The sequence below is a fragment of the Lissotriton helveticus genome, chromosome 2_1 (assembly GCF_964261635.1).
Source record: "Lissotriton helveticus chromosome 2_1, aLisHel1.1, whole genome shotgun sequence".
Classification (NCBI taxonomy): Eukaryota; Metazoa; Chordata; class Amphibia; order Caudata; family Salamandridae; genus Lissotriton; species Lissotriton helveticus.
Genome location: NC_136059.1, coordinates 1,057,907,492 through 1,057,931,069, shown reverse-complemented (window position 1 = coordinate 1,057,931,069; position 23,578 = coordinate 1,057,907,492). Strand labels below are relative to the sequence as shown.

General features: G+C 45.6%; 1 protein-coding gene across 1 annotated transcript in view; it reads left to right on the top strand.

Moving 5' to 3' along the window:
- Positions 1-22,647, top strand: part of VPS13A (vacuolar protein sorting 13 homolog A) — a 2,196,319-nt gene extending 2,173,672 nt beyond the window's left edge. Inside the window, exon 72 of the mRNA XM_078675860.1 lies at positions 18,568-22,647. Coding sequence (XP_078531986.1) covers positions 18,568-18,618 — 51 coding nt within the window. The 3' untranslated portion in view covers positions 18,619-22,647. The remainder of the gene's footprint in view (positions 1-18,567) is intronic.
- Positions 22,648-23,578: the final 931 nt, after the last annotated feature.

The following is a 23,578-nucleotide window of genomic DNA, read 5'->3' as shown; positions in this document are numbered from 1 at the left end:
GAATGACCTATGTATGGCCGTTCCTGAATTGTGACAGTCGCACCCCCCTCCCATCATCTCTCACCATTCACCCCTCCACCAATAAACCTAGTAATAACCCTTTTAACACTCATGTGAGCCCTGTTACTATCCCTACACTACACAAACCGATACATACTTATGTCAATTATTCCTTATCCCTCTTTAACTCTTCCAAGTACTGCTGTGCCTTAATTTCTGAGAGGAACATTCTAACCCCCCCTTTTGTGACCACTTTCAATTTAGCAGGAAAAAGCAGGTAAGCCTCTGATCCCAGAGCCTGAAACTGCGTAATCAGCTGCCTCAACCTCCACCTTCTCTCGACTGTCACATGGCAAAAGTCTGGTCTGGCGAAAAAAGTGGAACCCTCAAATGTTCTTTTACTGTCGGGTCTAGCCTTATCAATAATTTCTTGCCTCAGCAAAAAGTTCCCAATATGAACTAGGATAGCTCTAGGAAGGGGAGCCTGGCGACCTCCTTCTGCGCCATACGACTTTTTCTGTTTAAAAGGGAACCTGTGCGCCCTCTGAATTTCCCTGTCCCACTGCCACTCGGACTCAGGAAATGCCCCCTTCAGTAGGTTTATCACAAAACGCCTAGTGTCCTGGCCCCCCAGCCCTTCTGCCATGCCCAAGAGTCTAACGTTGTTGCGCCTTTGGCGATTTTCGAAATCTTCCATCTTCCACTGGAGGTCTTCTGATAACTTTTCCTGTGTTGACTTAAAAGATTGCCAGCTCCCAAGATCATCTTCTAATTTGCCAGTTCTCTCTTCCACCTCTGTCACCCTCCCTACCAAATCATCATAGAGTTTATTTGTTTTTTTCAATGCCAATTGAATTTTTTTAGCATCCTGTCTTGCTTTCCGACTTACTGCTCTGGCCTCGGTCTGTATTTGCTTCAACATATTAAATACAAGATCAAGTGGGGCACTATGCTTAGAGGGACTGGCTGTATCCTCTTCCTGATAAGTCTGCGAAGTTGCTGAATAGTCCCAAAGGAGTCTTTTATCTGCACCCGCAGGGGAGCCTTTCACCCCTTTACTAGTTTTACCCTGTCTTTTCTTCTGTGTAGTATCTTTGCCCATATCCATGTCTGAGGAGTTGGAGCTAAAGCCAGTAATCTCGCCCTCATCATCGTCACCCTGTTCCTCAGATGACTCTTCAGTAGGCATTACTGAATCAGAATCCTCATTCACGGAGTAGAAGTGCTCCCCTTCCACTGATGTGACATCTCCCACTCTCATCAGCTCCTGGGCCCTTGTGCCTCCTCCAGAAAACAGATCATTATTCACCAGGCTAACTGAGCTCCCCCATGTGGGCTTGGCGTTATTTGCAACAGCTAATTCCTTCTCAAGTGAGATAATAGCGCTCATCATATCAGCGCTTCCAGTTCCAATCTCACCCTTGTGTATAGTCATTGTCTCTGTCTCTGCATGTGCCGCTGCTGCGCCCCCCGAGATAGAATCAGGAGCTGTTTCTTTCTGCTCTTGCTCCCGAGCCATGCCTGCTGCCTGTGCCACAGAATCGGTAATCTCTTCGCTCCCAACGCTCTGCTCGGGCTGTTGCTTAGCAACCACCGGTGTCGCTTTCGGTGCATCAGCGGCGTCCTCGAGGCTGGCTCCACCATTACTCGGCCCTCCAGAATTACTGCCACTGTGACTGATACTTTGCGCTACCGATCGAGCGATGAAGACCTCCGTTAAGGTAGGCTGCCTAAATGGTGTTTCTTTTACTTTGCCTGTATTTCTTGAGAGCATATCAGGGCTGCTCACACTGATGTCGGGTATCGCGCTAGACTTTCCCCGCTGCTCCGTCCTCGTTCTCTGCTGCGGGGCCGCTACTTTTTGTACAGCGCCTGGGTTTTTTGCTGGCAGCATAGCCTCTTGTGTCGATACCTTTTTTGCTGAGTCCGGCTGCGGCTGATCTTTGCTTTTGTCTTTATCCTTTCTTTCGTTCTTCGCCGCGCGTGAAGGCATTTTAGCCGGCTGTGTCTGCGGCTGCGGCTGTGACTGTAGCTGCCGCTGTAGCTGTGCCGATCTTTTGGAGCTGATGGTACTCATCAGCTCTCGTAGCTTCGTCCTCAGCCAGAAAAATTCTGCTACTAGGCGAATTTTCAAAGCTGCTCCAACAGATAGTGCAACTCGGGATTGCCGCCAAAGTTCAGGGGCCATCAGGGGTTATCACTCAACCCGTGCAGAATCTGGCTCTGATCATGATGTTGACGATGGGAGAGAGGAGTTGATGCGACCTCTCAACACAATCCACCCGCGGCCATCTTGCCTCCGACCAACAAAGATTTCTATTTGCACACCAAATCTGCAGTTTAGTAAAATGCCTGCGCTTTTTACAAAGGTGCTTGCAAATTCTAGGCCACCCCGTTCCCATACTTTTTTATTGCACTCCAATTGATGCTTGGGACACGGAATGAAACAAGCACCACCTGCACAGATCTGCTTTCAAGTTACAGAGCTGTGGAACTAAGATTCCAGGATGAGCAACACTCTGAGAACCTTAAAGCCGTCAGAGCTATGTATCCCTAATATAACCGAGAGGAGCAGAGCTATAAAGCCCCAGAACCAGAGCAGCAAAGCTCTTGGAGGTCAGTAGATGCCCGAAGCTGTCGGAACCGCAGAGCTCCTGAGTTATATATTCAGCTTGAGGAGTTTTTAGTGAATGTAATTTCACCTGGTAAAATAGCTACTGCTGAGTACAAAGTACAAGCAATTCAAGAATGGGCTCATCCTAGATGTAATCCAGATGTTTATGGGCTAGACAAATGCCTACACGTGATTAATATCTTATTAGATATCGGTGGCGCTTTCAAGGAAATTAACTCAAATGACTGTCATTTAGATACAAAGAGCAAGAGGATGTGGCATTTTAGTACTTTAATTACTTTATTCATCTGCTATTTCACAGTAAACAGATCGATATGAGCAATTCCATTACTAAACAGATCTATCCCTTATTGTGATTAGGAAAGGGTTCTAGTCATAGATATGATGACTAGATATACCTAGTACCATGTTACTCAAGAACGTTAAAATCTACTAAATGCAATTGCATCACTTATTGTGAAATACTGTTGCCCATGTAGCTATAAATGAAATCACAATTTGAAGGTACAGAAGTCTCATTTAAAATCTTCCAATTTAGTTCCACTACAACACCTCAACAAAGATTGATAAAATGGGAAATGCTACATGCTGTCAGGCTACGTGCAGTTTGTCCAAAGTGCTTTTCACTGTCAGTGTGGAGTGATGTTGAGTGACTGCAAGTTGTGAGGTACTCCAAGTTGTGTACATGACATTGTGCATATATATAGGGTATAGGTTCTTGAATCTGTTTATATTATATTGCAAAGAAAGTAAATGGGCACATGAAGACATAAGTGGGCAAAATAAGTAGTAAATGCTGCATGAGTCCATTTATGAGCATTGGGTCTGAGCATGGACCTATCAAGTTGTTGGGCTTGGCCCATTTTCCCAAAGATTTTTGCTTTTCACCCCCCTGTTTTAGGATGTCTCCCCCATGGTAGAAAACTGTATATTAATAACTTCACAGCTGGACTATGCTAATGGCCTGTACTTAGGGCTCGCCTCCGGATTGTGTCACCGACTGCAGACAGTCCAGAATGCGGCAGTCCGACTGGTCTGTGGTGTCTCTCTCCGAGAACACATTTCTCCTCACCGTCGTAGACTTCACTGGCTCCCCATCCAAAAAAGGGCCGAGTTCAAGGCCCTCACCCAGGCCCATCGCGCTATCAAGGGGAAAGGCTCTGCCTACCTTTCTTCTTGTCTCCGCCCCTATAGCAACGCCAGACACCTCCGGTCCAACTCAAAAAATCTGATTGCTACCCCGAGGTTCAGAAAGGCGCACTCAGGAGGAAAAACATTCCAGGTATGCTCCTCCTCTCAATGGAATAAACTTCCACTCTCCCTCCGGATGATTCAGGAAGAGATGCCCTTCCGGAAAGCACTGAAGACTTTCCTCTTTTGTTAAGAATCACTGTTGTTCGAGATAGCACACCTGCAGAAGCGCCGGGACACCCCGTTGGGGTAGCTGTGCGCTATATAAAACACACTAAATATAAATATAAATAGAAAACTGTATAGGCCATGTGTGGTGTGAGACGCCATGTTAAATGTAATGCATTGGTGTGCACTTGTTAACCCCCCCATTGTAAAAATGTACCCTGGTAACATGCGTTTAAAATGGATTCCATGGCTGTGTGTTGTGCTACCTGACTGCAGTGGGTTAGCAGTCTAGATGTTCGGTTCTCAGCCATCCCAGCTTGTGGAGTGAAAGCCTGGCACCCAGGGTGCTCTGCTCCCCCCCCTGAGCCAGTTAGAGCCACTTAGAACCAGAGGCTTCTAGAAGCTTCTGGCACTGTCTGGTAGGTGGGTGAGGAGCATATAAGTACGGGGCTGTACCACCATGTGCTCAGACAGAGCAGGGACATGCATAGTCCCCACTGTCAAAGTCAAAGTCAAATAATTTATATAGCGCGCTACATACCCAGAGGGTCTCAAGGCGCTTGTGGAAGGGTGGGGAATTACTTGTCGAATATCCAAGTTTTAAGTTTAAGGTATTAAGGTACATTCCCTACTATGCATCTTAAAGCCAAACTCCTATCTTCAAATTTGGGGGCCTGGCTTTGTTACATTTTCACTTTCTCATTCTTAAACAACATTTTATTTAAGTCGAGAGTAATTGGAATGGTGAGGGGTTCAATAACACAAAATAAATTAATTAAAAAAGACAGCTTGCAGGCAGGGCATCAACAGGAGAAGAGTACTCCTCCTCCTTGTAAGCAGATCAGTAGTAACTCATGACTTTGGCACTTATAGTAGGCAAAATGTTTTGATTAATTATGCAACATTTCAGTAAGGATATTAGGGCTTGTTTGCATTTTTCTGCAGAAACTACCCTGAGGTTAGTTATACAGTAGTGAGATGGGGGAAGGGATTATAAATGAAACTTTTGCATTGGTGTTCCATGCTGTACTGGACACTCTAAACGTCATATCCCCATCAGCTCTTTGACCGGTCCGGTTAAAAAATAAATATTTAGTGTACCGTCACGACTGGTTGTTTTCCAGTCACTCTTAATAAGCTAGAATCTGTGATGGGCACATGTCACTAAGCAATAATAGGGATGCTGTTGAGTAAAGTCCTCCAAGGTTCATACAGTGACCTAAATACATTTATCAGGTAAGCGCTTTGCCTTTAGAAAAGATAGTGTACTTACTAAGCTGAAAACAGTATCTGTTGTTCCGACCTTCAAGACTTTAGTTCGAATACAACACATCAGAGTAAGCATTATGTTCTTTGGGTGGGTACACTGAGCATTTGTAACTTGGGTAGTAGTATTTCCTTATTTATAACACTTACAAGCAGCAAGACTGGTAAGGGGCCTTAAAGGCAGGTTATGGGGCTTCTTTCTCCTTTGGTGTATGGGTTCTAATTGTATGGCCAATAATGCCTATGGGTTTCTTTAGATACATCCGTGCACTCGAAACAGTTCTGAGGCACCAAACCATTTAAATCATCCTGGAATAACGCATTACCCCTGTGGGACAGGCAAAGAGGGAGTGTCGCAGATAGCCCATTCTTCGTTCACTCAGGTTTTATAAATGAGCTGTTATATGTGCACTATTTGGTTCAATGTCTATTAGATTCCCCATGTTAGACTCATGTTTTGATTTGTTACCTTTCCCTCAAATTATAAAGCGCTCTGATATCCTTCGGGATCAAGTTCGCGCTATATAAAACTTCATAAATAAAATAAATAAATAAATAAACGTGAGGGGACCTGCTGCCGGGGGTACTGCCACTTGGGCCTGTGTGCTGGACCCTGCACCCAGCTGAAACCCCTCCGCTGTCCACAGGGCTAGAGGAAGCCCCACTGCAGGAGTACAGGCTGCTGTACAGGAGGAGTGCCACGCCACAGTGGAGGATGGTTTGTAAAGCCTACCGCCCTGTCTTGATGAGTACCCACTGACTGCTAACCTTGCCCAGTAGTGCTTGCTGCTCTGCTCTCTGGCCCCTGAAGAAGAAGGGAGCGCTAATACAAGTGCCAGAAGAAGAGGAGCGCTGTACTGGGCTGGACTGGACCCCCCAGGAGGTGAGGAGCCCTACCCTGGGGTCCCTGCGGCTGATGGTGGGACCTGGCGCCACGTGGGCGTTGCCTTAAGTGTCCGGGGAAGAGGAGTGTCTCCCCTCCGCAGCGCTGGGCTGTGGAAGCGCTATATTTCTGTGGACTGTACACTAAATAATAAGCGCGGGGCCCACCAACGCTGCCCTGAGGGATCCTGCTGCCTGCGCTGTCTCACAAGAATCGGCTGCTGTGTAGTGCTAGGAGGTGGTGCTGCCCGAGAGAACTGCCTACTGCCCCTGAAGTTGGTGAGGCTGCTTAGCGCCTGTTAAGTGCTATACTGCAGGATCTAGAAGCGCTGTGGGGCCAAAGAGAACGGTTTTATTGTGAAGCGTCGTGGGAGCCTACTCCGCGTTTTGTTGCGCTTTTGACTAATTAACCCTGGCGGGGGCCTACCCCGCCTTATACCAATGTTACCGCACTTTTGCATAATTAAAACCCGCGGGTGCCTACCCCGCATTGTATGTAATGCCCCCTTTCACGGGTGCCTACCCCACTTCATGAATAATTGATAAGCAGGTGCCTACCACGGGTGTGCCGCGACGTAGTGCTTGATTAACTCTGCGGGTGCCCACCCCGCACTAGCGCCAAAGGAAGATCACCGCCACGACCTAGGGAGAAGCTGCGGCAGCTGCTCTGCCTGCAGTGACCTGGAAGACCTACGAGCCGCCTGGAGGTGGGCGGGGCCCGCACAACAGAAGCCGCTGTCGGGAGGCAGGAAGAAACCTGAAGCAAGTGGCGGCGGTGCGGGGCTCCCGTGGTGACAAGGGAGCCCCGTGTGGACAAAGGAGCCAGGCGGGAGCCTACCCCGCGAGGACGTCTGCAGCCTCTTGGAGGCCGTATCGAAGTCGCGGGTCCCAGGAGGGGGCCCGGGTGTAGTCGTTTGAGGCGCTGCCGCAGGCGGGGTTCCCAGGTGCATAGGAGAGCCCTGCAGCCCTCGAAGAGGCAAAGCGGTACGCCCCCTCCCCCGCAACTGCCGCCAGAAGGGTGCTGCTGGCGGGGCTCCCACGTTGAAGAGGAGAGCCCCGCAGTGCCCGTAGCTGTATGTCTGTGGTTGGGGGGGCGCGTCGGGCCACATGGCCGGTGCCCGCCCCCGGTGACCGGGTTGATTTTACAGGTGCCCCGTCTGTCAGCGGGCACCTGCGACAGTGGGCATTTTCCATACCTAGAGTCCCAGTATGGAAGGGGGCCTCGAGGCACATTGTCGGGGCCTGCCCCCGGTGCTAGCATTCCGTGGCTAGCTGCTGCCCCCGCGCCAGCATAATCCCACGAGGGCATTCTTTTTTTTTTCAAACTTTTTTTCAAACTTTTTTTAAAACTTTTTTTATTGTTATTTCATTATCATAAGTGTTTATACATCAATAATGATCTCCATCTGCAAGTAATTGGTACACATCACATTGCATTGCATACACAACAGTTCCGTCTCAGCCCCCAAATAGTACACTACAACAGGTGACACCATTTCTCCCAGTATCTCTCCCATGTCTACATCATCCAGATATACTCATTGCCCAACCCTCTCGTCCCCCTCTGTATTCATGGACTATCTTCCGGAGTAGATGTTGTTTGCGGAGGTTCACATATATTTCCTCGGAATTCATTCCACTTTCCCCATATTCTAGACCATTTTTTAGGACACCCTCTGTGTGTGTGTACACTGCTTTTTCTGCCACCATGGCGGGATCCATGTCATTTTCCCATTGCTGCCGTGTAGGCGATACCCCGGATCCCCAGTTCCTTGCTATATTGCGCTTAGCAATCGTCATCCCGAGTGTAGCCCAGTTCTGTAGTGCCAAGTTTAGGTCAGTAGGTTGCCAAATATTTAAGAGACAGCATCTGGGGTCTTGCTGGACCTCTGCCCCCCCCCCACTTCCGAGATCTCATTCATCGCCCTTTCCCAGTTGGTTTAAATGTTTGGACAGTCCCATCTTATATGATAAAATGTTCCAATTTGTCCACAGCCTCTGAGGCAGAGTGAATCGAGTGTGTGCCCGAGTTTGTGTAATGTGGTGCGAGGGTTATATACGCGATGGAGCACTTTGAGTTGTAGGAGTTTTAACCTAGATGGGATTGCTGCCTCTCGGGCCGACGCCAGTGCGACCTTCCAGTCTGAATCCTCCTTGTCTCCTAAGTCTGTTTGCCATTTTCCCTTCAGTGCTACCATGGGGTCAGGTTGGTTATTAACCAGTTCACGGTAGGTCTGTGATATGGCTTTTTTGTCCATGTAATCCGTGAGTAGTCTGTCTTCTAGGGGGGAAGACTCTGCTAGTTCGGCGCCTAGGGGGATAGCGCTCTGAAGAGCGTGTCTAATTTGGCCATAGCGGTAGAGTTCAGTTTCTGCCATCCCATACTTTTTTTTTTAGATTTGCAAAGGTAAGGATCTCTCCCTTCACCCAAAGATCACCGATTTTAGTGATACCTATGAGGTCGCACTGCCTGAATCCTTTAGTTTTTGCCAGGGTTCCCAAACGACGAGTCTCCCATAGTAGGGTGGCTAGTGTCAGTACTCCTTCCCAACCCAGCGCCCTTTGTGCAGTGTGCCAAATTTTAACCGTGTGTGCCGTTGGACCTGTGAGCCTGTGTCGCCTCTTGTTGGTGTAAAGGGCCTTCATCAAACGGTCTACGGGTAGCAGATTGCTGTCTAGTCTGAACGCTGGTTTATCCTGCGGGACATGAAGCCATTGATTTATTATCATTAGTTGTGAGGCCCAATAATACAATTTAACGTTTGGCAAGGCAATTATCCCGTCATACCAACTACGCACTAGTTTGTGTTGCGCTATTCGGGCTGGTTTACCGTCCCATAGCAGTGAGGAGACTTCTGCTTCAATTGCTTTAAAGTATGAGGGGGGGACCTGAAATAGGGTATTTTGGAGTGTGTAGAGGAATCTGGGGAGCGCCAACATTTTGAATAGTGCAGCTCGCCCCATCAGTGTCAACGGAAGGGATCTCCAGTGTTTAACATCTGCCTTGAGTCTCGCTAGGGGTCTCATCAGGTTTTCTTCCATAAATATTGGGTCTTGTGGGTTGACATAGATTCCCAAATATTTAAATTCTCTGGTTGCAATTTGTAGTTCGCAGCCCGGAGGGAGCCTGGGTATAGGGCCATGCAATATATAGAGCAGTGATTTTGTCCAGTTAATAGTGTATCCTGACATTTTCCCGTACTCTGTAAGGATGCCGAGCAGGGCTTCCAGACACTCTGTCTGGGTCGTTATATATATTAGTACGTCGTCCGCGTATAGCGAGATCTGGTCTTCCCAATCTGCCTCCCATTTTATCCCGCGGATCGAAGAATCTTGCCGTATCCATGCCGCAAGTGGTTCTAGTACAGAGCAAAGAGGAGCGGAGACAGAGGGCAGCCTTGCCTCGTGCCTTTCCCCAATGTGAATTCCCTTGATACGTGGCCATTCGCTATCACATGTGATAGGGGTGCTGTGTATAATAATTTGATTCAACCACAGAATTTTGGGGCAAACCCCATCTTTCCGAGTACCGCAATAGGAACGGCCATTCCACATGGTCAAACGCCATAGTGGCGTCTAACGAGAGGATGGCCGCATCTTCCTGGACCATTGGCGTCCGGGCAGGTACCCCATGTAGACGGCGTAAGTTAAGGGAGGTGTTTCGTCCAGGCATGAAGCCAGATTGGTCTGTATGAACCAGTAACTTAAGGTGGGGCTGTAGTCGGAGTGCCAATGCTTTAGCCAATAACTTGGCCTCTGTGTTTATTAGGGATATCGGACAGTAGGAAGAAGTCGCCATCGCAGGTTTACCGGGTTTGTGAATTGCCACAATCGTAGCTAACCTTTGGTTTCTGGGTAGCATCCCTTGCTCTAGGCAGTCGTTATACATATTAAGTAAATGGGGCGTGATGGTGTCTGCAACCTTTTTGTATAGCTCTACTGGCAGACCATTAGGTCCCATTGCCTTCCCCGTGTGAAGTGCTCTCAGTGCCGTCCCCAATTCCTCGGCCGTGAAGTCTGCTTCCAGTTCGTGCGTATCGTCTAGTGGCAGTGTAGGCATTACTATATCGTGTAAGAATTGCATGTTTTCCTCGACTGTGGCTGTGGCGCGTGGTGTATATACCTTTTCGTAATATGTTGCCGGCTCCTACCCTATGAGTTGGGGATCAGTCGTGACCTTGTTGTCCTCTAATGTCAACTGTGCAATCCACCTATTCGCCTTCTCCCTCTTCTCCAACCATGCTATCATTTTCCCCGTCTTATCACCCAGTTCGTATACTCTATGTAGGGTATCAGTGTATCTTGTTTTTTCCATTTCCCATGCATAAGCTCTAAATTCTTGGGATGCCAATGTCAGGGCTGTGTTGTGGTATCAGTAGGATTGCCACCTCCGCTCTCTGTGTTGCTTCTTCTAGGGTGTCTAGGTGTCTCCTGTTTTCTTGTTTGTGACTGGTAATGGTCGAGATGGCCTGACCCCTAATTACTGTCTTGCACGCCTCCCATAAAGTGCATGGCGAATCTACTGATTGGGTGTTTTCTGCGAAATATTGGATAGTAGATTTTACAAGGGCCTTGGCTATCTTAAGATTCTTCAGGTATCGCGGGTGGAGCGGGTAAACTCTCTGCCTTCCGGGAAGCTGTGTATTGTATATGAGTTGCAAAGGTGAGTGGTCAGAAATGCCTCTCGGTAAGTGTTCAATCTCACTCACCCGATCAGGTGTTCTCGCTAGAGTCAGGACGTAATCTATGCAGGAGAGTCTGTTGTGTGCCCCTGAGTGAAAGGTGTATTGGTGTTCTGTAGGGTGTTTAAGTCTCCAAATGTCCGTTAGTCCCATTGCGTCTATAAAGTCCCTCAGGGCCTGATTGGATCTGTTTGCCTCCCTGAGTGGTTTGCAGTCTATAGTAACATCTACTACTGTTTTAAAATCCCCGCCTACGATCAGTTCTCCCTCAGGAAGGTCAAGTAGGAGTTTCTCAAGGTCATGAAAGGCTGACTGGTGAAGAGTCAGGGGATATATACTGAGACCAAGTTGTACATTCGTCCCTCCCATTGGCAGGACATTGGGCAAATCGTCCCTGGTCATCAGTCCAAGTTTTCTTTACCACCAACGGAGAGTTCTTATGTACCAGTATACTGACCCCTCGGGATCCCGATGTGAACTCCGCGTGAGCAACCATTTTGAATCCCCAATGGTCTAGTGCTTTGCAGGCTGTTCCTATTAAATGTGTCTCTTGGAGTAAAGCCACTGTAGGGTCTTTGCGCTTTAAATATTGCAGCACTAGTCCCCTCTTGATCTTGTGTCCAAGCCCATTTACATTCCACGATATTATGGACAGGGGGGCCTGGCGATCGTAGCCACTGAGAGCTGGTGTGTTGATTCCTATACCGAGACATAGTGTGTGTAGTTAGAAGTCATTAAAGCCATTGTATTCCCTGAATAGTCTGATCTGAGGTGCATGCCATACGCATAAATACATTGTACCGTTACCGACAACCGTCCTTGTTGTGTGTGTACTTTCTGTGCCATCAGAGAGATTGTAGAGCAATAAACTTGTAACATAACCAAGTAAACTCCCCAGTACCCAAGATCCATACCCCCCACCCTGCCTCCCTGCCCGGCGGATCCAGAACCGTCCACCACCGCAACTGAGCAGAGCGCTTACAAACCCCAACAAACAGCATCGCTCTTGAGGGTGAATCTTCCGTGACCATCACAAAGCCCCCCCCCCTTAGGTGCAGGTCATACAGTGCTGCTTATAATATGTTAAATCCTACCTGCGGGAGCCTCTGTCCCTACTCCCACTACCTCACGTCAAGTGTATGTCTCAGTGTCTGCAATCGTTGTTTTAACCCGCCCCCCTTTTTTTCCCGCGTCCAACCATGGGTCGTGCCAACAATATCATTGCAATGTTCCAGAGTCATATATGTTTTGAAGGTTTCGTGCTCCGAGGTCCGTAGACGTCCAGTGTTCAAATTTCGTCGATATATACCAGCTCTCTGTAGTCTCCTCAACGATTATTCCGCGCCGTGTCTCTGTTCCTGTGTCCTCTAGCCGGTCTCCAGCCCTCGAGCCAGTCTCTTGCTTCACCTGGTGACTCGAAGAACCATGTTTTCCCTTCTGATTCGACGCGTAATCTCGCTGGAAAGATCATTGAGTATTTCAATTCTCTGACGCGTAGTTCCTTTTTTACTTCTGTTAAACTTCGCCTTTGTTGTGCGACTGCCGCGGTGTAGTCAGGGTAGAAGGTGACTTCAGAGTTGTAGATTTTTATCGGTGGGACAATACGTGCGGCCTATAAAATGGCGTCTCGGTCTCGAAATTTGAAGATGTATGCCAAAATTGGACGTGGCGGTACTCCCGGACGCGGTTTGCCTCCGGGCACTCTGTGAGCCCGCTCCACCGACAAATAGTTAGATAGACCCCTCGGTTGAAGTTGGTTCTGGATGAGATCTTCTACAAAAAGATCTAGGGCTGGGCCCCCTTTTGTCTCCGGCACACCCACTAGGCGTACATTATTGCGCCTGGACCGACCTTCTTGCTCATCAAGCTTTGCCGTTAGCAGGGTATTGTCGTCTTCCAGCTTCTGTACTTTTTGCCGTAGTTCCGCCGTATCCGCTGTGAGCCCCTTCGTCGTCTTCTCAACGTCTATCAAGCAATCTGACATTTTGGCGAAGTCCGCGCTTATGAGGGAAATGTCCGTGGATATTGTGCCCATGGAGGACTCCATTGTTTTTAGGGCCGCCATTACATCCTGTAGCGTGACCCCTTCGGCATCCGCCGGTTGGTCAGCCGGTCGGGCTGTTGTTTGCGACATATCACCCATGGGGTTGTCCGAAGGATCCTTAGTGTATGCGAATTTGTCCAATCTGGGGGCCTGTTGCACTCTTGGCCCTCTTTGACTCATTGTTCCTTACTGCGGGTATTCACTGGTAAGTGCAGCGCGGTGTTTTAGGTAGCAATCCGCCTTCAAGTGGGTCCTCGTGTCGCCCCCGTGGCACACTGGGGGCCTATAGCCTGGGGGCACTACGTTGTTATGTAGGAAAAGAGACTAAATAGCAAACCACTTATTGTTGTACTGCCCTAATTCATGAACACACAATATTGAGCGACCTTAAATATTTATTGACTAAGACAAAATGATATATCAAACTTAAGAGACCATTTTATTTATATATTTTTTTCTCTTCTTCTATATTTTTTTGTCATTTTTGACTGTTTTTTTTATATATGTCAGAATATATATTATTTACATACATTTCATTTAAATACATACATTACATATATTTACATAACACCATAATCAAAGAAAAAGAAAAGTGCAGTACGATATATTCGGTCGGTGGAAAATGTGTAGAAGGCAATGCGGTGGAATTGAACTACGCGCGTTTCGGCCAGTGTCCGTCATTCGCAAGTAAAAGACATACAATGTGCAAAAAAGACAGATGTGATATTTTGTGGTACTTCACTCTACTGATTTCAAAAACTTATTGATTCCATTAACAAAGTTTCAATTGTGCTTGGAAGGATCTGTTACAAGTCTTAGTTGTTTGTAGGTACAATTTTATATATAGACCTTCAGGATGAGAAGCTGGAGATATTCTCTATTTTCACTACTGTATATTGACCTATCACAGTGTCTTGGTTTAATTGCAGAAGACTCATTTCTTTATACAAACATTCTTATTTCGTATTCCAAGCCAGGGACCTCCGCCTAATTGTTTATCGCTCTGAAACACTGGTATGTGGATATTAGTATAGTTTGATGTTCTTTATTTGTTGTCTGTCGGTTTACCTTCAAGCAAGTATGGCTTTACGTATTACGGGGGTTCTGTTCTGGCATCTGCTTGTCTTCGCAAAAGTCTTTCTGTTGGCACTACGTTGTTAGCCAGAATCATCCGGCTGGGCCGCCGCCACAGTGCCCCTTCCTTGTTAATCCCTCGGTAGTGTAGGGCTGGCGGCCGTCGTCTTATCAGGCCGGACTGTCGCGTTTTAGCCTGCCAGCATCACCCACAGGCCAGTTCTCTGTGTAATCTATGTGGGCCCTGCAGCGACGCAGCCGGGTCCACCGGTCTCTGTCAGGCGTCTGAGCCGCTCTCAGTCCCCAGGGGGTGGTGCTCTTCCCCCCGCCTCAGCGCCCGAGCCCGACACGGGTATGGCGGGTACAGTGCCTACTCGAATCACGGGGTCACACTCTGCAACTCTGGGCAATAGCTTGCTTAATCTCCACTACAGCCCTTCGCGGCGGAATGCCTGGCTTTCACCTTGTGGACACCCTGCCGGGGTTTCTCACAGGGGAATACCAGGACGGGTTCCCTAAGCAAGCGCCAGGATGCCCTTTGGGTGACAGGTTTGCGCTATATAAGTACACCTACATTTACATTTACATGAGTCTCTCCACTCGCGCGCCTCTCTCTTCTGGACTACCGGGGCCCACGCGCTACACCCTGTTGGCCGATGGCGTATGAGGTCACGCCTGGAATCCTCCCCACAGCAGTCCTAATCGGTATCTGTCCCCATCAGCCGCGTGCAGGAGCCCCCACACCACGGCAGCAGTATGCTTAGGGTCGAGTATATCGGCCTGTAGCTTTCGTAGTCGGCGATCTCACCGCCGTAGTAAGTTCCGCACATCAGGGTTCGATGTAAACTTCAGGCCCCGGCTCCAGCGCTTGCCCCCGGCCGCTGTTTTCTCGGCAGCCGAACTCGCCGATCTTGGAGAGTCCAGCGATCTGGGTTGGCTCTTCGTGTGTCTCTTCGTGTGTTGGAGGTTCTCCTGCAGGAGATTCTTTGGTGCAGCACTGTCTTCTGTCAGGATAAGTGCCCGGATATTGATGGGAAGGCTCCGCTGGCCACGGAGCTCTGTTAAGCTGCGGCCATCTTGGCTGGTCGCTAGCAACGCCCCACGAGGGCATTCTTGACTTTTAAGTCCCAGAGAGGGGCTCCCCACGGAACAGTGTCAGGCCGGGACTAACTTTACGTGACACCGCTGCCCCGCTGGACAGTGGGCAGTGGCAACGGTTGGGGGACTCAGTGTCTAGGCTTGCGAGGCCCCAGAGGAATGACTGCAGGCTGATAAAATGCATAATGCACCCCCTGCTCATGATTTGTTGTGCCTGATGCCTTCATGCCCCCTTTGCAGTGCGCAGATGTGACTTATGCTCGCATGTTTATGTATACGCCACTGGTAATGGTTCCCCCCTGATGCGGATACTGATTGCTAAGGTCAGGCTACTGGTTTAGGTGGCCCATGTTCATGCACGTATGCCAGGGAGGGTTGTGCGCCTAATGTGCGAGACTCATGGTTAAGGCCTTATACCCCGATATGTTATATGCCTGGGGTGGGCTCACGGTATTGTTGCTCCTATGCCTAACCTGATGTTTTGGTTCATACCTAATGTCTCGCCTAGTGCGTTGTCCATGCTCTTATGCTAATGGGGGTGTGGCCCCCACTCATGGTTTTTCACCTAATGTTATAGGCCTGATCGGTTTCTGCCTAATGTGTTATGCCAAAAGTTAATGCTTATGTCTTTCTTGCAGCATTGGAACTGACGGACTTACCTCTTTCATTTTTTATGTGCCCTTTACCCTTACCTTTCTCCAAACTGTACCAGTAATGGTCCTGGCAGCGGCCCGATTGGCACTGCCCTGTAAATAGTCCCCGTATAAATCCTTACCTAGTGCCGGCTGGCGTAGGTTATTTGAACTGTGATTACGTTCCAAGGTGTTTATCTTATAATACACTTACTGTTTTCACCTAATCTTGTGTTGTGTCTCTTTTTGGAGTGTGCCTTGTGTGTCGTCTGTGTGTACTGCATGGATGCTTTGTACATGTCCTCTGGAGTTTGATGTGCCCGCTCTGCACCACACTACCCCATTTCTAACACAAGTTAATCTTCAAATATGATTAAAGTACATGTGCGTATGAGACTGTATGCATGTGTGTAAAGCTGGACTTGGCATTAAAGGGTGGTAACTGAGCATAAGAAGCAGTGCATACTCATATATGGCTACTCTTGGACATGTGAGCCTGTGACTGGGCATGTCAAGCTGATCCTGGAATATAAGGTCAACACCTGGGCACATGAGCATGTGTTTAAACCTGAGCATCTGAAAATGATGTAAAGACACGTCTCTTCTTAAATGAAAGATTTTCTTATGCAAGCTTCTTTGAAGCAGTCCAGTGTGCTAAGATGTGCATGTTTCCGACCTTTCGTTGTCTCTCATAGGGACATGTTGGCATGCCAGTAGTAAGCCTGGTATATAGGGATGCTCTGGTCTTTACTCGTTAGAGTAATCTGCTTAGTAAGTTCTCACTACTCTGGTGGTGTGCATATTTATTATGGTGAGGGTGGGTTCAGGGCCTACGTTCTTTTGAATACATGTTCTTCATCCTTCATCCTTCATTAAAGTCCTCTCGGACTATGGGCCATATGTATCAAGCCTTTTTCCCATTTGCAAACGGGCAGATTCTCAGATTTAGCCCGTTTGCTAATTGGAAAAAGCCTTTTGGGATGTATCATCCCAAAATGCCATCGCAAAATAGAGAATTGCTAAATTTCCGATTCTCTATTTTGCGAATGCAATTAAGGAATTGCAAATTGTGATTCCTTAAATACAATTCTGGAAGCACCAGAAATTTGCTATTTGGCCTTAAGGAATTGCAAATTACCACCAACTACAAGTTAGTGGTTATTTGCACATACATGCCCTTAGGGGCATGTATGTGTGCAAAATGTGAACACATGCATATTTCAGGAGTGCAACAGGGTGTCCTTTTGGCACCCTTGCAACCTTGAAATTGCATTCTCAATTTGCGATTCTCTAATTGGTAATCGCAATTTGAGAATGTCTTCCCTTTCATTCCTATGGCCACCTAGCCCATAGGAATGAATGGGAAGGTATTCCTTATTTAATGCAATTTCAAGGGTGCAAGGAGGGGGTCCAAAGGACACCACCCTGCACCCCTAAAATATAACTTTAGGTGCATTTTTCACACACACATGCCCCAAGGGCATGTGTGTGTGTAAAATGAAACTTTCAAAAATGCACTTTGTGCACTTTTGAAAGTTTTCGCAAATTACCATGAAGGTCAACTTCATGGTAATTTACCTCTCCCTATTTGCGAATTCGCAAATTTAAAATTTTCATGCATTGCATTTAAGAAATCTGAAATTGCGATTTCTTAAATGCAATCGCAATTTTAGAAATCGCAATATGATTGCGATTTCTAAAATTGCGAAAAACATGATGTATCCCAATTTTGTCAATTGCATTCGCAAACGGCCGAAAATTGCGATTTGCAACGTTTGCGAATGCAATTGACAATGATGCATGTGCCCGTTTGATACTGCACTAATAGGTGCGTTCCCTTTTCTTCTTTTGCTTGCCTTGATATTTTGAGCGTACCCACGGCTCGAAGTCATGTTCAGACTTTCGGACCGTAACACTGAAGGCCATGTAGGAGCAGGCTTTGTAGATACCTGCCGTCTTTCAGTAAATGTGGGCTCTATGTGTTGTCAAACCACTCGGAGTCAATTGTGACACAATTTTGTAGATATTTTGTATATGTCGAGGTGATAAACCTTTGTGGGAATTTTTTTTACAAATGGCATCATTGATGAACATCAATATTACATTCACACTGATTAGTGTCATTTTAGTCTCTTTACAGTGCATTATGTAACTTATGAGTGGTCATTTTGTTCAAACAAAATCCTCAATACCATGGAGGTATTGTTGTTCATCTTTCTTTTGGTGTTCATTCATCTTGGTATAATGGAATGAGTTCTGAGAGTTCTTCTTTTGGAATTTTTGGTATGAAATTGTTTCAAAGACCCACATCCGGGGAGGTGTTGCTTGAGTATCTTTTCTAAGATGAGGAATCTGCGAATAAAAGTCTGTGTCAGATGAATAAGTTCATTACCTTCAGTAACACCTTATCTGGTGGAGACTCTATCTAGCCACAGATTCCTTACTGACCCACCCATCCTAACTGCTCTACAAACTGATTTCTAAGGACAGGGCTGTTCCCATTTCAGTCACATCAGTGGTCATTGTTCTTCGTGGCTCCATGCTCCTGTTGTGGAAAGTTGTAAAAAGAAACTGATATCAGCATGCTGGTGTAGCAGCTATATAGGCACCGTGCACGTCACATCTGGCACATCGATACCGCCTACCAGTGCACAGTGGTACTGCTCATGAAAAAAGCCAGTCTGATGCCTGGAGGGAATTCTAAGGTAAGGAATCTGTGGCTAAATAGAGTCTCTACCAGATAAGGCGTTACCAAAGGTAAGTAACTTGTTCATCATAACCTTAGAATGAAATGTCCATAAGTTGGTACTCTAGTCCTTTTTTGGGTAATGTGTAGCATTGCCATTTTGTGCACGTATTTAATATTAACAATACCATTTCCTTTTTATTTTTCAGTGGATTCTTTCTAAGCTTGATGAAATGAGAGATTTGCAGTCCAAGGTGTAGCAGTGGGAGGAGCGCTCGGAATGTCAACCCCACTGGATTTTGCCATCCTTGCACATAGTGTATATTTCAAAGTGTAAAATAACCGTTGCTCAACAAGAGGAGGAGAAACATGCCCACATAAGACATTATTGTACCTTCTTTAAGCATGTTGTATAATTATTAATATATATGAAAAGTATATGCTTAATATTTCAGTGCCATGTAAAAGATGGCGATTGCCATCTTCCACTTTTTAGTACTATTTAATGTTAAAACAAAAAATGGTTCACTTGAGAAACGAGCACTAACCTGAATTGACTTTTTTCACTTGTGTCTTTAACTTTGGCGGTTCTGGTAAGGGCTATGTGCGATGAGTTCAGCAGAGTGGACTTGTCATGTACACCCGGTGCCTTGCTCAGTGGTACAGGGTGAGGCTCGGCCGCCTGTCGGGCTTCCTCCATTGCAGGAAGTAGCCTCTTCTGACTTCAGGTGACTTCCCAGTTGTTTTTGCCAGTATCTTTCCCCATCACTTCACTCGTGCCACTCGAAGAAAAACTGCAGGGGGTTTTCAACGGCTCTGAGAAGCACGGTGGAAACGCAGAACCGGCTACGCACCCCGTTGCCTTACTTTTTGAAATGCACTTTGTGGACCGTGTTAATTATTAAGCAAAACCTGACCAAAATGAGCTATATGTAAAGCTGACATCTCCTCTTGAAGCTGACAGCATCAGCACTAGCCATGCACTTACTCTGCAGTAGGAAAGATGATCAAACCCAACAAATTAGACCATGTTGATACATGGGGAAGGTGACTGGTGACAAAAGGCCCTCCGCGTGTACAACATCGCAAGTTGGAGAAGAAACATCTCGGCAGTTGCTTCTGATACAGTCACCTGTTTGCTTGATTGGATACGTTTGTCTGGTGTACTTGGTGGCTCTGTTTGATTATTTCAACATTCTCGGTTGTGTAAGTGTGGCATCAGCTTTTTTCTTGCTTGTGTTACCAGCTTGAATTAAAGTCATGTGATGAGCACAGGGCACTCCGAGGGATGCCCCCTTTCCCAGAGAAAAATACCGACCATTTGTTCATGTGTTAGCATTAGGCAAAGGCGGGGACTAGATACTTAATTAGAACCTTGGAATGTTGAGAGCTTCGTTGAAGACAATGGAGCAGCAACGGCCTATATAAACTGTTATAGGCCTGCTGCTCTCAACATTTCAATGTACTAATAAACAGCCTCTGTCTTTCTCTTTCCTTTCCAAAATGCATGGACTGGCCAGGGGAAAGTGAAAAGGCAGCGGCTGTGCCGCAGAGCACACCAGAGCCTACCTCCCTAGCTCAGAGTCACTGGAGCCTCAGAGGGAGGGAGGGGTAATGCTGCTCAGCTCCTGGGTATCCCTGGCTCAGCTGAACTTAAAAAAATTAATGAAAGCAGTTTAGCCAAGCTGGGTAGAACCAGGGCCTGACTTCAGCCCCCTTTCACAGCTCTTGCTGTGAATGTTCAACAGCTAACAGCCGTGGCCCTGCGAGCGGCTTTTAGATATTGAACAATCAGAGCAACAGCTGTGAATCAAAGGCGTGGAGCTTCGGGGATTTCAACTCTTTCGAGCTCCAAAGCCTTTCTGTTTATAATTAAGACATTCTGCCCTCTAGGGGTAGAATGTTCGAATAGCATTATAGCCGCTGTATCTGGGCTATATCGGCCATTGAAGGCCTGCTCCCTTGTTAAAGGCCCTCGCCTTCAGCTCAGGCTTTAAACACTGAAGTGTGTTTTTAATGGCCAGTATAGCCTGCTACGGCAGGCTATGAAACTATAACAGAACTTTATATAAAATTGTATGTATTCATTTTTTACGTGGATTTTCTTTGTTTACAAATTGGCAGTCAAGGATCATTAAGTTATGGAACACATTTGAAGGTGACCTACTTATTATTATTGCTACTGTTTAAATTATGTATTGATAGGGGGGAAAATACGAGTTTTAGGTGATTTTCAGAATTTTTGTACCAGCCTAAACCAGCAGGTGGCAACCCTACTTGCTGTGTCATGTTTTAGTCATTATCCAATGACTTGAAAAAAAGTTCTCCCCAATGTAATTGTTATTAAACACACACTACCCCTACAATCTTGTTTACTTTTGTGCCTTTTTTGTTAATGTATGCCATACCTCAGTGACTACTGCCCCCCGTTCACTCAACATACTGTTTAGCAAGTATTTTGACAGCTACCTACACCTAGTCAGTCTGTTAGAAGATGTACAACCATTTAATGAAAGTTGATATATATTTCATAAACACAAACCTTTTAACAAAACATGCTGAGTTCTCGGATCCAACTCAATCCAGTGTATTGGGAAAGTACTACCAAATAGAGCAAACTGTACAGAGGTGACCGGTTCTGGGGAAAAGCTGCAGAACTTGATAGCTTCTATTTATGGTTTAAGGTCTGGTTTAGCAATACGTAGTAGAGTATACTTTGCCAAAAAGTAGCGGTTACATAATTACCTCTACATATCTGAATTCCAAAGGAAGCTTCTCCACTGTAGAAATATTTAAATATGGTAATTCCCCCATGGAGAATTGTCTAGTAGAAATTACATTTATGCCCTAAAATACATTAACACTGCTTTTAGGAGGATTATACATTACACTCTTGTCTAATCAGGCCTTTAGTATGTTGGGCTTCTCTTATATTGTATTCCAAACCATTTAGCAGATCAGTTTTATGAGTAACAAGGTGCTATAGCTGATGGGAGATTTAATGTAGCCAAAATATGTTAATTCCCTGAAAAAAGATATAATGATGTCTTGTATGTAGGAAACATAAGACAAATTGGAGGAGAAAGGCGAGTGATAAAAATGAAAGCACACATTTGCATTAAGTCATTGGATGCCAAATGCTGACCTAATGAATGGTCTGCGTTACCAGGGGCATGTGACGACAGAGCCACCCTGAAATAAATCCCAAATAAGTTAGGGTTACGTATACTTTTGAAGTAGAGTGGCTCAATAGCAACACAGCTTCAGCCAGTTTCCTTTAAAATGGTGCTATTTTCCTTTGTGCAGCCTGTTTGCGTCTCCTGGCAAATTAACCCGATGGCAGAATTGATGAAACTTCGTTAGATTAGAGCGGAGTTTAAATGTGAACTCTTGGATTGTTCAAGTTTTTTGATGGGTTCAAACTCCCTCACATGTAACACTGTAGCATTGTAAGAAACGCATATTCACTTTTTCCAACACTTAAGTCCAGAAGTGCTTTGCATTCAAATTGCTCTTCAGAAAACACTTTTCAGAAATGTTGACACTGTATGATGAAATCCTAAATTTGTGTTCAAAACAGTTTAACTACTAGGCCCTTCAGTATCGGTCACTGAAGTTGAAAGGGGAGCAAGAAACGTATCCTGTCCTTCGCCAAACTACTTCCTAAATTTCACATTGTGTGTCAGGCAAGATCACCTACCTATGTGTGCACAGAATCTTGCTTGACTGTAACACTTTAATGCATGCATGCACTTGACCTCACGGCTTCTTAATGCTTGGAAGTATGTGCACTGAGGATGCTGTTAATTCTAAGAACTTACACTGACAAAACAGAATGCTGCACAACGATATTAGTATTTTGATATTTTATTTAACAGATCGTATAACGCCTTACTTTTATGACAGAATGCACGCCTTTATCCTTGTATAGTCATTTGCACCATGTTATTCTTTTTATGACGTATGAAGTAACATATATGGAAGGGTTATTGGTAATGAAGTTAGTTTTTTTTTCCTGTGAGGCAGAAATAGTAAAAAATCACATTGATTGTGCTCCAGGTTTCATGCAAGGCAATTATTTGGAACGCTCACCTCTGGTGACGTGGAAACCAACACAGTGATACTTACTCTTTTCTAAACTCCGGGTTCATCTTGGTTTTTATTCGCTATTCTAATTTGCTTGTAATGTTACCTTGCTCTGCTCGCCTCAATTTTTAACTTATTTTATTTCTGGAAAACGACATCCTTAATAGTGAATCATTTGAATAAAATTCAACGTCTCATATTCACTTCTGTTGTCCAGTTTGTTCTTTGTGGAGCAGCAATGTTATTGATTTGGAAATGTATACACGTTAACATGGATGCGTGAAAAATCTATGATCAGTTTGAAATTATGTTCTTAATTAGGTTAAGGGTCCCACATTATATGTGGTCATTTAGATTTTAGCTCAGCTGGTGCACATAAGCAGGTGGCAAAGATTATGACAACAGCGCAATTCTGTTAAAGACTTCTAACCACAGATTCCTCATCGTCTGCATTTACCCAGGCGCAAGATTGGAAACGACAGCAATTTCCTTGTGTGTGTGAAGTTGGCTTTGTGCGGCTCCATCCTGCATCAACAAAAATGAAACTCCCTCATGACCTATATGTACTTTCTAACAGGGTATAACCTCTGACAGCACCGGCATACACAAAACATATCTTCACTTTTTTTTTTTTATTCGTTTATTGTATTTTAAAGTCTTTTTTCTCATTTCTTTATATCATTTTTCTAAATGTAGAAAATTATTCCATATACATCACACAAAGTTTTTTTAGATACATATCATCGAATTCAGTCCATAAATACATTTATAATACATTAGTTACAAAAAAACATATATTCTATAAGCAGAGACAATTCTAATATACCAGGTAGAGAACCACATCCACACATACTCACACACTCATCCTAAACATGCATAACTTCAATACAGACAAAAAGCATCCTGTCGTATTGTATCCGTTGTCCAATATACAACCATAATAGTTGGATCTAATTTAGAAAATGATATAAAGAAATGAGAAAAAAGACTTTAAAATACAATAAACGAATAAATAAATAAAAAGTGAAGATATGTTTTGTGTATGCCGGTGCTGTCAGAGGTTATACCCTGTTAGAAAGTACATATAGGTCATGAGGGAGTTTCCTTTTTGTTATTGTTTATTTCTTCCCCTCT